This window comes from Hyperoodon ampullatus, assembly GCF_949752795.1.
Source record: "Hyperoodon ampullatus genome assembly, chromosome: X".
NCBI lineage: Eukaryota > Metazoa > Chordata > Mammalia > Artiodactyla > Ziphiidae > Hyperoodon > Hyperoodon ampullatus.
In genome coordinates, this window is record NC_136913.1 from 49,009,801 (window position 1) to 49,024,950 (window position 15,150).

General features: G+C 41.2%; 1 protein-coding gene across 1 annotated transcript; it reads left to right on the forward strand.

Annotated features, from left to right (window-relative positions):
• Positions 1-10,091: 10,091 nt before the first annotated feature.
• On the forward strand, positions 10,092-12,262 carry USP51 (ubiquitin specific peptidase 51; the record flags this gene model as incomplete). Its single annotated transcript, XM_079727622.1, is given in 8 exon segments — positions 10,092-10,124; positions 10,126-10,233; positions 10,237-10,611; positions 10,615-10,668; positions 10,672-11,394; positions 11,398-11,469; positions 11,473-11,627; positions 11,629-12,262. Coding segments are annotated over 8 exon segments (2,124 nt in total). The 5' UTR covers positions 10,092-10,121.
• Between the last annotated feature and the right edge of the window lie 2,888 nt (positions 12,263-15,150).

Genomic DNA, 15,150 nt, shown 5'->3' on the forward strand with positions numbered 1-15,150 from the left:
CACTTTGTTAGAAAGCAGAAACTAACACACCCTTGTAAAGCAATTATACTCCAATAAAGATGTAAGAAAAAAGTGCTAAGTGACATATCAACCACATATAATGTGTGTAACTTTTCAGATCCTAATTTTCTCAAACAAACTGAATAAATACATTTATGAGACAACTGGGGGAATGGAAAAGCTATCGGGTAGTAGATGATGTTAAGTCAATCTTTTTCATTTTCTTGGGTATGATACTGTGCCGTGGTTATGTTAAAACTGGTCCTTACCTATTAAAGTGAATTTCTGGGTGAAATGAATGGATGTCTACTCTTTGTTTCACACTACTCCAGAAAAAAAAGTTTAAGTATAATGGGGGATAGATGAAACAAGAATTGAAGAAAGTTAATGCTTGTTGAAATTGATGACTCTGAACTTAATGGGTACATGGGATATTCTTTCTATTCTTTCTGCTTTTATGTGTTTGAACTTTTCCATAATAAAAAGTTAAAAATAAAAAATGAAATGCTTGGGTTACTGGGGGTAATAATGTGGGGGCAAGAGATGAGGAACAGAAAAAAAAAGGCACATTCATGAGAACAATAGCAAGTGAAATAAGAAAAATGTCTGTGAAATATCAGTCACATATTCATGGACGTCATGCCAATTGTAGATTCTGGCAGATATAAGCCAATCTTCAACAAGCAGTGCTGGAAATGGCTCTGCAACTTGAAACAATGTTTATTTACCTAGAGAAAGAACTTTGAATAAAGGGGATGTCTTCCTGATTTCTTAGACAATATTTTATTTTTTTAATCACTTTTTTTTTGTTCTTGTTGAAGGACATATGAACAAATTATGTATACAGTAATATGTGCCTTTGGTAAGGATGCTGAGGGTGGTGTGCTTGAAATTTTCTTACCTAAAAGAAACCAGGTGACAGGACTTATTTGCTCTCTCGTATGTAGAATGTAAGCTTGGTAGAGAACATAATTAAGGTGCAGAGAGGTTTCTAGGGGTCAGAACCAAAGGTACACTTCCGACCGAAAATCAGCACCATCTGCAGAGCAACTGCAATATAGCAAAGGAATCATGCACTCTTTAGGAACTTCTGCCTAGGGGATCCCCTGTCCCTGGGGATCCATTACCCTGAGACAGGGGGTGGCAATCTTTCCATCGTGAAAATATAGCATAGGCACATGACAACAGTTTGTAGAAACAAAGAAAGAGGAAAGAAAGTTGACTGTTGTCACCATAAATCCCCACTGATTGTATTGCAATATATTTCCTCCCCTCTTATATTCTGTGCACGTGCATATTTTAGATGACTACGATCTTACTATAAATAGGATCTTTGTAGTATATAGTATAACCTGATTTTTTTTTACTTGACTTGACTTCGTTTTGTGAATGTAGGCATATCAGTCCTCATAGAGATATGAAAATTGAATCACATTTGCCCACACATTAAACAAATTGCAGTTTCCAAAGCAGTAAAATTAGATGTAATCAGACCTGACCCTAAAAATCCACAGCATTTGATCTCCATAGGTCTGATTGACTCTGGTGGCAGATGGAAGGAAGGAGCCTCAAGTCTCTCAATTGCTGGCAAAGTGTGAGGTGGGGGCTGGCAGGAGGAGAGGAAGAAAAGATGGTCTAGGGTCACTACCTACCACTGGAGTCACTTGCCCTTTTTACTATCCAGCTCATATACAGTGGGTCAACCCCTGTTTCTGGGGACACTCGAGATGGTTAAAAATAGAGCTGCAATTGGATAAAACCTAATGAACAATCAGAGAAGAAACTGAGAGCTGAAAGAGAATCTATCCTTATTTTCAGAACCTCTTCCATCTCTAAAGGAGGGCCTGCGAGGGAAAGAAACCTGAGACCACATACATGCAAAGATGATATTCAAAATAATTTACAAATGGTATGGTCATTTAAATCAATACATACATCACTGTATAAGTGAAAATCATAAGTATATTCCTTTTTGTCCCTGAATAAACTATTTATGATATAACTATTTGACACATGATAGAGGTCGTAGCTTAACAACCAATTTCTATTAAATTGTATAGAAGACATTGCTTGATATGATTTCTAAACTATTTTGCAGCTCTGTCACCATAGGGAGCCTGTAGAGGTCCAAGTATTCTCCCTATTTTCAGCATTTCAATGTCTAGTTTTTCAGAATGTTAATTTACTCTGCTGGCTATTTGAAGTAAGGTGGTAAACATAAAGTTTATTGGGAAATATTGGGAATATTTACCTTACATCTTTTTGTGCACCAGCCAGAGATAATTGAACCTGAAGACTTATCACCAAAGTAAAACATTTGGGAAATTATCTGACAGGTGGGCTAAAATTCCAGGCTTTCTCCCTGGCATTACACTGGTAACACCTTTGCAAATTGTAATACATGTTCATCAGAGAATTTTCTCATTAACTCCATTCTCTCAAGCACAGACAATAAAGTTTGGTAAATTAATTCAGATGGTGTTCCTTCCAAATTTCACATTTTAAGTAAAATTTTACAAAGTTCTTTGGTTGAGACAGTTGAAGAGTGACCATTGGCCCAGGACTATCCCAATTTTAGCGCCCAAATCCCTCTGTCCCAGAAAACCTCTCCCTGGGACATTAAAAGTCCTGGGTTTCACAGATGGGTGCAGAAGGTTGGGGGAAAAATGTAAAGCTCTTATGGCGGCCTCCCCAAATAGTGGCTGAAAGCAACAGTGCTTTTAGTGGCAAATGAATTACATTCTTCCCTAGTTGCTGTGGCTGTTTTATCCCCTGATTGTTGATGTTGACAACCATGATTTGGGGTTCACAATAATGGGTCATGCGTTGTTACGTCACTGTGTGATGCGACTTGAGTGTGAAACTTAAGCATGTTGTAATCCTGAGCATGAGGCCCCAGCCTGGCACTCAGTAGACACCCAGGGAACAGCTTTTGAATAAACTTCCAGGTATTTGTTCCAGGGTAGACACATAGATGTGGAAATGATGTTGTACAAGTATATTCTTCGTATCATTGTTTGAAAGGACAAACAGTAGAATATAACCAAAATATCTTCCAAAAAGCAATTCTTTAAAGTTATCAATATCAGTAATTTTATGCATCCTTTTAAGTATCAGGTAACCCTTTATGTTCGTTTTTTTTACATTATAATCACCAAAGTGCAATTTTTAAAGAATGATTTGTTAAGTAAATATTGTATATATTTGAGGTGTAGAACATGATGGTTTGAGATTTTATATATATATGCACATATTGAATGTGTACATACATATTGAAATGATTACTACACTCAAACTAATTAATGTATCATCTCGTCACACATTTACCATTTTTGTGTGTATGAAGACAGCACCTGAAATCTACTCTCTTAGAAATGTCCAGTATTCCACACAGTACATTATTAACTATAGTCATCATGTACATTAGATCTCCATACTTATCATCCTTCACAACTGCAATTTTGTAGTTCTTTATATTCTCTTGTGGAATGCTTTCTAAGATATATTGTTAGTTTTAAAAACTCTAGGAGGCACAATGTTTATATTTTTACTGCCATTTGTGTTAAAAATGAACTAGATAGTACACATTTAAATTTGTTTTTCCATAGAATAATTCTTGAAAGATACACATGAAACTAGGAATAGTGACTGTCTCTTGCAGGGAGATGCTAGAGGTTGTGTTCAGGAGAGGCAGGGAAACATTTCACTATATACAGTTTTGTACATTTTGAACTTCTGCCCTGTGCATATTATCTATTCAAAATATAAATTAAAAATCATATTATATAAAATAAACCACTCCTTCCTAAATTTAAATAATCAAATGGATTTTCATGTCATATATATACATTGTCTTTTTTTTTAAACAGATTCTTACACTGTTCAAAAGGTGATATAGACTACTCTTTTTTTTCACAATGCTATGAGATGGGCCAGGCAATTCATTTTTATTTTTATATCCCTTCTATTCTCCCAGAGATGCAGAAGTTTATGGCTCTTATATTTAACATAAAAATTGAGATAAATTATCCAAAATTGGTGGTCTCATAGTTCTGCATGTTTTTGCTTTTTTAATTTAAATATTTTAAAATTTTAGATATCAAAATATTGTCCCCATTGACAACTTTATCAAAAACAGTAACCAATAAGAAGAAGTCAACATAAAGACCTTTGTATTCAGTAGCAGTACCAATTATGTAATTTTAGGTTAATGTTGAAGTAGTGACTTGTTCTAAAGTACTAAGTACTTCATAAAGAATGGAAAATGCAACTGTACTGGCTACCATGAGACAGACCAAACCTGCAGTCAATAAGCACCATTGATGTTTCTCAGATGTCACTGCAATAGGATGCCCATTTAGCAGGGGTCAGCATGCCATCTAATGATTTAGGTGACAATTTATATCATTACTTTACCACTTCTCACAAGTACTATCATATATACTTACTGGTTTGGAATTATTTCAGTATTTTAAAAAGTTACAGGTGCCAGTGTATACTGTCTCAATATCAACTGCACATTCATGCCCTTCTGCTGAGGCCCCAGGCAAGCCTCTCTTTCAGAGTCTCTACATAGTCAGACCTGAGGGGACCCACCAGTTATAGCTCCAGAATCCTCATCTCTTCCCCACTGGAACATGCATCTGTTGGCTTCTTTAGTGAATGAGTTACCTGACTCCCTTACAGAAATACTCATTAATTTACCCAGAATTGTGTGGAAACATAGTGAACTCAGCCACATGCTCCAATTACATTCTACCATACAAAGAGCTGAAGCAAATACAATAAGTGATTAGGAGACAAAATGTAGCACTATGTCAAAAGTTCCGGAGGCTCCAGGGCCAGCACTCCCCATTCTCGTCTGTGTGATCTTGGGTCAATGCAAAATTGTCCCTTCATTTTTCCAACTACAAGGTGTGGATAACAATACCTACCTTGCACCACAAGTGATAGAATACATTTAAATGGGTGTAGAGAAAATAGCACATAATATGCACCTAATAGATGGTTTGTAATACATTTGTCCACTAAACAGACAAAGTGGTCAGGACATTATGAAGCAAGAGTAGTCAGAATATGGAATTCAAAGAGGTCTGTTCATATGGATGCAAAAAAGACCTATGTCTTTATTTTCATCTATCTCTAACATAAATTCAACTATGAACCTAAGCTAGAAACCACTGTAATATTAGTAGTACATGTGACAATGTCACCAATAAAGATGTTTATATCACATCACATTTGTTTCACATTTCTCAAAGTATCATTTATGCTCATAATTACTTTGAAATTGTTGTTGTTATCATGCCCATCACTAGATACTGTTATTTAATGCATTAATAAAAAAGCCTATGTTACCAAATCACAATATTTTAAAAATTCAAAACTGTATTTCATTATAATAAATTTCTGTTACAATTTTGTGAATTTAACTTTATGCATTTATTAAAAACAAATATTATTATCTTAAGCAAACAATAGGCTACCTCCAGCTGCCAAAGGGACCCAAGGTGCCAAAAGTTTGAAAATGCCTGTGCTAGGAGACATTATGAAATGAGAATCCATGGGGAATGGAAGGGGTTGGGCTGAACACGCTGGGTGATTTCATATGTGCTATCTCATAGACAGGGACAGTACAGAGGTTTCTGTCATTGAAGCACTGGAGTCATGATGGACAGAAAGTGAAGATGAGGTTGGGCACATCTGGGATTTTGGGATGTTGTGTAGTTTCCTTTTAAAAGAACCAAGAAGCCACAGGAATCACTCTAGGTCTGTGAGCAGGAGAGTGCTCAGAGCAGCGGTTTCTAAGCTATTGCTTCTGAAGGCTGGAGGCAGACCAGCTAGGAAGTGGTGCGCAGGGAAGAAATGGAACAGAAGAAGGCATCCAGTGGAGTAGGGGGCAGGAGGCTGGTGGACAGTGTGGGTCCCAAAAGACCCTAACCCAGTCCACAGCACTCTACTTGCAGACCTAGCCAGGGGCAGGCAATGGCTGCAAGTCTGCCTTTTGGAATGCTAGCCTCAGAGAAGTGAGGTGATTGAGAAGAGGTCCAGGTTGGGAGAAAGATGCTTCGTGAGGTTGCAGGGGGCCCATTTTAAAGGTCCTGAGGTACTAGGAGTGCAGAAACAGGCTTTTTCCAGATCCCTCTCTTTCTTATTCCACTCTACTCACAAAATACCTCCAACACCTGTTGCAGTTAGAAAACCAAAAGGCAAGCCAAGATAAGATACTCCTGGGAAACCAGTCACATCAGAAAGGTTTCCTGCTAAGGCTTAATGGCCTTGACCTGTGTTCATTAACACTAACCCACAGCAGTGGTTCTCAAAGTCTGGTCCCAATACCAGTAGCATCAGCATTCAGCACCACCATTAGCTGGTAAATTGTCACAAACATATATTATTAGGCCTCATGCTAGTTACATAGCTAGCAAATGACTGAGTCAGCATTTCCATCTAGGTCTGCTAACCTGAAATGAGCAACTCTTTTGTTAGCTGTGGTTGAGCAAATATCTTTACCTAGGGAAAAATGTATTTTCTTTCATAAATTAGTCTACAATACCAAAAAGCTTCCCCTCCAGGTATTTCTACATGATTGAGATTTGGACATGTTTTCCAGTTACACTTACACAGATATCTTCTTTCTCTGTGGTCAGTCTCCTCATGCAGGCCTCCTTCTGCTGACAAAAGGACAGGGTTAGGAGAGGGTGAGGGGCTGGGGCAGGGTTCAAATTAAGGGACAAAATAGGATCCTCCTTAGAAAAGCAGAGCCCTGCCTATGTAGTGCTGTTGTACTCTGAAGGACCCCTCCAGATCTGGGGGATCAAAGAAGGTCTACTGGAGGAGGGAACACTTGAGCTGGTGTAAAACTGGAGGAAACCAGAAGGGAGGACAGATTCTTGGAGATCAGTCCAGACCAAAGCCAACTCTGGAAGTACAGCTGGGGCAGGACCTCTGAGGTGACTTAGGAGTCGTCATGGAATCCTGAGGACCTGCTCCCTCTCCCTGTTGTAGCCCTCAGGGCTCTACCATCAAGAGGTGGATCAGAATCACAAGGTTTGATCTGGGTGGAGCAGGCCAGTATGTGGGGGCAATGACTGGCTGTTTTTCAGGTAGGGGAGGCACTGCCAGACTCCCAGGGCCACATAACTCTTCTTACCCTACTCCAAATTTCTACCCTAGGAAGGACACACAAGACAAAGAATGATTCATATGAAGGGGATGAGGAGGGGGAGATAGCAGGGACTGCCCCTCAGGCCACGAGAGGATCTTCACTTTCCCCTGTGCCACTAGGCACTCACCAGAAAGAGGGCAGACCATTTCCTCTCTCTAACGCTGCCTCCTCTCAGAGTCCTCCTGGGAACCCACTGGTGACTCCATTTCTGTTTCTCTCACCTCACTGCCACCTTGTCTGTGTGCTTCGCCATCCTCTGGTGCAATCTGTCTAAATACCACATCTACATCTCTAATATTTAGGCAGGTCCAAGTTCCACGGTGTTGGAAAACACTGCTGTCTTTGCTGTTATTATTTTTTTTTACTAAAAGTCCTTTGAAAACTCCAGAGGAAGACAAACTAAAGTTTTCCTAAACTAATGCATTTCAGTTTGAGTGGGTTGTTCATCTCTTAAGGCTCCTTCTCAAGACTCCTGTACCAAGAGCATAGCTGCATCCAAAGAGGCTGAAAACTCTAGCCTGAAAACAGGAAGCCTTCCCTCTCTGATGTGACGTTGTGGCAGTTAGAACCATGAGAGTGGCAATGGCCTTTCCAGTCAGGTACATGGTCATTAGCTGACTTGGGGACCAAGTATTTGTGAATTGAAAACCTCATTAGAATTCCTGCTGAGTTGCCATGAGTTTTTGGTAAGAACTGTTAGCAGGTCAAACCAGCTCTTTTCTTACTTGAGGGAACTGAGTTGCAAAGATGATGTGTAGCTTGCTTTAGGTTACAAACACAGCTAATAATGATAGAAAAGTTTAAGAGCATTACTCTCTTGTCTCCCAGGCAAACATATTCTTCTGAAGGAGACTAACTCTTATTTGAACCTCTCAACCTATAGTCACTCTGGGCTATAGGACAGTTATGGTGGTTCTTCTCTCCAAGATCATACTGATCTGTGCTCACTCTGAAAATTCATATACATTAATGAATCTCTTTGATGTTCTAAAATCACTGACATCCATTTGGGAAGGCACCTTCAAGATACCACTCCGAAGCCTGAGAGAACTGAATCCTAATCCTGAGAAAAGGAGATACATGACTGTCCCAGAGAGATTAAACGTAGCATTAAACATCCTCACTGATGAGCAGGGATAATCTTGGGGTTGGACAAGAAGGGCAACAAGCTCTGGACATAGCATCTATCTTAGGGGTTGTGGCCTTGGATGCTGAACCTGTTAAAGGGAGGGAGAAATCTCCTGGGCTCTGAACCCCTGGAGGACACAAATCGTTTTACTCTGAGTTTCTCAAAGCACAACCTAGTGCGGTTAGTACAGTTAAGGGATCTGCGTACATTTGTTGAGTGCTTGCTCATGTACATGAAGTGCTTAGGAGGGATAATCTGATGAACTAAGCAATAACTTTGAAAGAGCTTCCAAAGAGATGTCTGCTCTTTTCCTGTACTATGTATCAGGTATTGTGCTATAGGCTCATTTTAGGGTCGGGACTGAGAAAGAGAGGTGTGAAAGATAAAGCTTACTATAAAGATCCTTTATATAGACTATGATTTGGTGTTCATAAGAGTTTGGGATTATTGTTTCCATTTTTGTTTAAACAACGCCATAATTAAGACTCAGCGAGGTTAGGTATTATATCTGAGCTCACACAGCTAGCAAGTGCTAGGGCTCTCCCATAGGAGTGTGAAGCCCTTGCTTATGCTTCCCCTCCCCACACTACAGAATCCCTCTCTCCACTTAACTCCTAGAGATCAGATTCTGATGGGTCCCTAAGGGATTCCTGTTAGGGAGTTGACATCCCTACAACCCCCATCCCCTTCCCAGTGAAACTTCTTTTCTGCGGAGCACGGGCCTGGAGCCAGGTGAGGTCAGAACGTCCACTCCAGGGGCTTTCTCTAGAATCCGTCACTGTGGTTACCTCCAGTAGAATCTGTTTTAGGAAGAGGTTTGTCTGACTGCGCGGGACAGCGGTGGCATTCATCACTGCAGGAGTGCAGAATCCGGGGCTGGGGGCCACACGTCGAGAGGGGAGGGGCCAGGGGCGGCCCCCTTGTGACCAGCCGTGAGGAGAGGTCAGGAGAGAAGGCTGGCTGAGGAGCGCCTGGACAGCAGCAGCTGCTGCTGAGGTTCTGTATCACGCGCTTGGGGCCCAAGGTAACTCAGACCTTTAAATTAACAGCGGGGCTGGGGGCGTTGCGGAGGCGGGAAGAGGTAGGGACTTAGGGGGCCACTCAGTGAACGCGTGGAGGGCGGGAGGAGTCCAAATGTTTGGAGGAATCGTAAGGAATGAGGGTGATGAAGCAAGTAACAAGGTGAGTGGGGACACAAGCGCCCAAGGGCTTGAGAGGGCGCAAAAACTCGGCTGGCCAAAAGACCGTGCGCTTGGAGGTAGGGACAAAGTGTGGAACACACCCAGCCCAGGAACCTTGGTAAGGTGGGAGCAGGGGGACACTTTCTTCCCCTGAGCCCGTTTTCCATAGGTGCCCCCCTTTCAGCCATTTTAAAAATAAAATATTGACCCAAGTGTTTTTAGGATATAAGGAAACAACGTCAGAGGAAGTTGTACCAAAGCGAGGCTGCGCAAGGCGCAGGAAAAGCAGTCAGAGGGTGGCGCCTTTTTAAAAGATTTCATCTCTTTCCACCCTAAAGCTAGGGCTGTACTCCGTCCCCCTACCTTTTCTTGCCTCCGTCATCCTCCCTTCAACCCCCCTCCACTCCCCAGCCCAGAGCACGATCCGATCGCCTTTAAACCAGGTAACCGCCTAGGTCTCCACACCAGTTCCCGCAGCTTCCGAGTAGAGTAGGTGCAATCCGCAGCAGCCGCTGGCTGAGCTCAAGGGCCGGTGGGAGGGGTCTCGGTGACGCACCGCGGCCATGAAGCTGGCCAGATCATTGCAGAAATCCCTGTCTCATTCCATCTACAGTCGCAGCTCGATTCCAGATGCCTCTCTCCAATGGCCGGGCAGTGAGTTGATGGCCCAAGTTCGAGAAGCTTCCTTTCCCTCCCTCTCTTTGGTCCGCTGGAGCTCAGGAGGTGAGGGAGAAGCCTCGCTCGAGGAGGTGGCTTAGAAGGCGGGGGAAATGGAGGAGGGGGTACTGGGGGCTGCAAAGACGTATTCAGGCCAGGGAGCTGAGGAGATGAAGCTGGAGCCATCACAAAAGCATAAGCCCGCACCAGAGGAAATCTTGACGTGGAGCTGCAGCTGCAGCAACGAGAAGATGCTCCCTTCAGCCGCCCCTCACTGTCACAGCAGCTCCTCGCCTCTTTGCCCTCGCTGCAAGCCCCGCCCCCAGCCCCAGTCCCGGGCCCGCTTCCGAGGCCAGTCAGGGCCCTGGGCCCCACCCCTGCCTCCATCCCATCCTCCCCCTCCACCGCCGTCCAGGTCCCTGCCCTGGCGCAGATCTTGGCATAGACCCCGGCCCAGGTCCAGGCCCCAGACTCAGTGAAGATGTTCTGCTGACCTACACCCCTCTGGGGATCGAGGTGGCTTAGGGGACTGGTAGCTGGAGGTGGAGTTTGATCAGGGTCCCGCAGGGTGCTCTCATGTGGAGGGCTTTAAAGTAGCTAAGAACTGGCAGAAAAACCTTCAGTTGATCTACCAGCGTTTCATTTGGAGTGGGACCCTGAAGACAGAGACTAGGAAACGTAAGGCAAAGTCATGCATCTGTCATGTATGTAGTACCCATATGAACAGACTCCACTCTTGTCTTTCCTGTGTCTTTTTTGGCTGCTTTATTGAGAAGCATATTCACAAACATGCAGAAACCAAACACCACAATTTAGCTGTAGACACTTATCATGGGGTCATATATTGCTTTATGTGTAAGGATTACGTATATGACAAAGACATAGAACAGATTGCCAAAGAAACAAAAGAGAAAATTTTGAACTTCTTAGCTTCCACTTCATCAGATGTCTTTCAACAACAGTGTATGACATCAGGTATTGAAGAGAAGCAATCAACCTGTGAGTCAAAGGAACAGGAGCCAAAATTGGTGAAACCCAAGGAAAAGAGGAGAAAAAAGTCAGTCTGTACTGTAGGCCTGAGAGGGCTAATCAATCTTGGGAACACCTGTTTTATGAATTGTATTGTCCAGACACTTACCCATATTCCTCTACTGAAAGATTTCTTCCTCTCTGACAAGCACAGATGTGTAATGACACACCCCAGCTTGTGTCTTGTCTGTGAAATGTCTTCACTTGTTCATGCTATGTACTCTGGGAGCTGAACTCCTCACAATTCCTATAAGTTACTGCACATGATATGGATTCATGCAGAACACTTAGCAGGGTACAGGCAGTAGGATGCCCATGAGTTCCTCATTGCAATATTAGATGTGCTTCATAGACACAGCAAAGATGATAGTTTTGGGCAGGAGAACAATAACCCCAACTGCTGTAACTGCATCATAGACCAAATCTTTACAGGTGGCTTGCAGTCAGATGTCACATGTCAAGTTTTCCAAACTGTCCACCACAATAGATCCATGCTGGGGCATCAGTTTAGACTTTCCTGGCTTTTGTGCCACATTCAGTTCCCAGAGTCCAGAGAGGGTTAATGGCACAGTGAGGAGGGATGACTACATACCAGGAATTCCCTCACTCACAGACTGCTTACAGTGGTTTACAAGGCCAGAGCATCTAGGAAACAGTGCCAAAATCAAATGCAGTAGTTGCCAAAGCTATCAGGAATCTACCAAACAACTCACAATGAAGAAACTACCTGTTGTGGCCTGTTTTCATCTCAAGCGGTTTGAATATGTAGGCAAACAGAGGCGAAAGATTAATACTTTTATCTCCTTTCCCTTGGAGCTGGACATGACTCCATTTTTGGCCTCTACTAAAGAGAGCAGAATTAAAGAAGGCCAGCCACCAATAGATTGTGCACCCACTGAGAATAAGTATTCCTTGTTTGTAGTGATTAATCACCATGGAACTTTGGAAAGTGGACACTATACCAGTTTTATCCGGCAGCAAAAAGACCAGTGGTTCAGCTGTGATGATGCTGTAATCACCAAGGCTAGCACTGAGGACTTACTCTACAGTGAAGAGTATTTACTCTTCTATCACAAACAGGGTCTAGAGAAAGACTAGTCTTACCTGACCACTTACCAGAAAAAAAGTAAAAGAAATTAATAGGCAAGGATCCTGAAGGGACACACAAACCTACCTGAAATGGACAATGACAATACCCATACAACAAGGAGCACTTCTTGAAGTATCCCAAAAATCTACCTGGAATGGACAATGACAACAGCCCCTACATGACAATTAGCATCTTGATATAAAGAACCAATTTTAACATGGCTTATGGGTCTGTAAGAGGAAAGAAAAAAAGAATATTAACTAATGACCATTCAGCCTTAAATGGGAGGGAAGGAGCAGAGGTTGAAAATGGTCCCATAAAGCATAATTAAATGAAAAGAATGCTTTAGGTGAGAAGAGTAGGAATAGAGATGTTCTGGCACTACTATATGTCATTTGTTTCTATGAAAATACTGTGGGAAGTCAGGAAGTATTCCTTTATCAGCAAAAAGCCTCACAGTTGGTGTTCCAGCTGTGGTCAACCAGTAAAATAGCTAAATAAAAGAATATTTTAAAAGAAAATTTCAAAAGCTTTAAAAGAAAAGCATTTAAAAAATAATCTTAAAAAGAAAATGTTTTTAAATGTTGAAAATTTTTTAAGTTAAATATTTTTAAAAGAAATGTTTTAAAAATTTAAAAGTTTTAAAATTTTAAAATTATTAAAGCTTAAACGCAAATTTTAGAAATTCTTAGTTTAAAAAAGGTAAAATGAATAAAACAAGGAAAATGATTAAAAATGAAAGTTTACCAAAAATTTAAAGTGAAAGAAACCATTTGAAAATTACAAACTAAAAAGAAAAAAGGAAACTGTTAAAATTAAAAGTTTAAATGAAATAAAATTTAAATAGAAATAAGTATAAATATAAAAAGCTTTAAAAATTAGAGCATAAAATATGTGTTGAGAATTTATGCATAATTTAAGATCTAAGTTTTAAAAAATACAGAATGGGATGAAAATTCAAATTTAAGCTTATAGAAAAGTTTTAAAAGAGAAAAGTTTAGTACAATTCAAGACAAAAGGACAAAATTTGTTAAAAATTAAATTTGAAAGATCTTAAAAGGGAAAATTAGAGAAAAAGAATTTTAAAATTTATAATGAACTTTAGACAAGTTCAGTTTGAGAGATTTAAATAAGAACTTTTTATATTTAAACAAAAAGATGTATTAAAATTAAAATTCTTAAAAAGTTTTATTGTTAAAATTTAAGCATATTAAAATACATATGGGTATGAAATAATAGAGGAGACAGGAATAACAAGAAAAAGGGGTTTGTGAATATATATATTTTTCAAGTTTTATGCTGATATATAAAGAGAATTCAAAGAAAAAAAATAGACTCTAACCATCATTTTACCATCCAATTATGAGATCAATACAAGGCCTACACTCTAGCCCACCTTCCCTGCTCAGGTTCTACACCCCATCTGATTTCCTGAAGGAAGTAGAGCTATTTCTTAGGCAGAATGAACTGCATCTGAGAACGCTGAAAGGAGCTCTCTGCCATTTAGAACTGCATTATTCATACAAATTCTTTGCTTCTGAAAAGGTGCTCTTGGCAATTTGGTAGCTTAGGAATATTAGATCACAACTGTGAAGCTCTGGCTTTGGTATTTGAGTCCCATGGACTGATTGAGGAAGTGGCAAGGACCTATATCTGAGGACCTCCCACCCTCCTCTTTCCCCCTTCTGTCTTCATGGAGAAACAAGACCTTTAAATTTCCACAGTAGAGCTATGGGCTTGTGCTCAACAGTCCTTCCACTCAGTCCTTACTCCCTCTTCTTTTCCTTATTCCGTCATTCATGCCTGGTTCCCTGAATCCCTCACTTACCTGATTTTACCTATATCTCTGAGCCCCAGACTGTAGGGCTCCTTCCTTGACTGTTCACTTGGTGACTTCTACTCCTCCTTCAAGATTCAACTCACAGATGACTTATTTGGAGACGTCCTTGAATGCTCTAGGCAAGTATAAATTTACAAAAATATTATTCCCTCATCCCTCTATCCCTCTCACTGTACCTTCAAAGTACTTTGTCTGTACCTCATTGATGGTACTTATTATACTGTGATTCTACTGTAACTTTGTGATTGTCTGCCCCTCTGCACCAAGCAACTGATAACAGGGGCCAAGCCTTATTCATTTCTGTGTTAATAAATGTTTGTTGAATGTAATGATGAGTTCAGTTATTTCATCTATTCACCCTCTCAGTACTGTGTTCTTACCCACTCCATCCATCAAGCCCTCATTAAGTGCCCAGTGCTGTAATACAGTGTGATCAATGTTGTATCTTCTGCAAAGTGTATGAAATGCTATTCAGCTGTTTGGGACAGCTTATAAAAGGAGGTGCTCAGCAAGGAAATAGCCAGGTTGTGTGGAGGGCGTCCCAGGTACAATGTGAGGAAAAGAGCACAGGCCTGAGAGTTGGTAGTCATGAGAGACTGAGTGGTGAGGAGGAGCAGCAGCTGCAGGTGAGGCTGGGCTCTCTGGTGTGTGTGTGGCAACACTGCCTCTCACCACAGTGTCCCTGATCTCTTCACAGCATCTCTCACCTTACAACTATGTGCCACATCTCTCCATGATGTACCATATTAGTTTATCTTCCCAGGAGACAGTGCACCTCACCATTCCACAGTGTTCTATATCACACGGCACATCATGACTCTGTGCAACAGAAAAGTGATGCCTGGTGGCTGTGTTTAGTGGAGAGCTGTAGTTTATTTGTCTGCATAGCACTCTTGCCCTTCCCCTATTATTTGTGTTTCCAGTGGGGCTATAGATCACTTTGCTATGTTCCTGTTACCCCTCCCCAGAATGTGGCAAGTCACTCAGGCTAGGCCAGATTAGAGTCCTCAATTCCCTCACTCCTCTACCCACAACCCTCCCACAAGAGCAATTCTT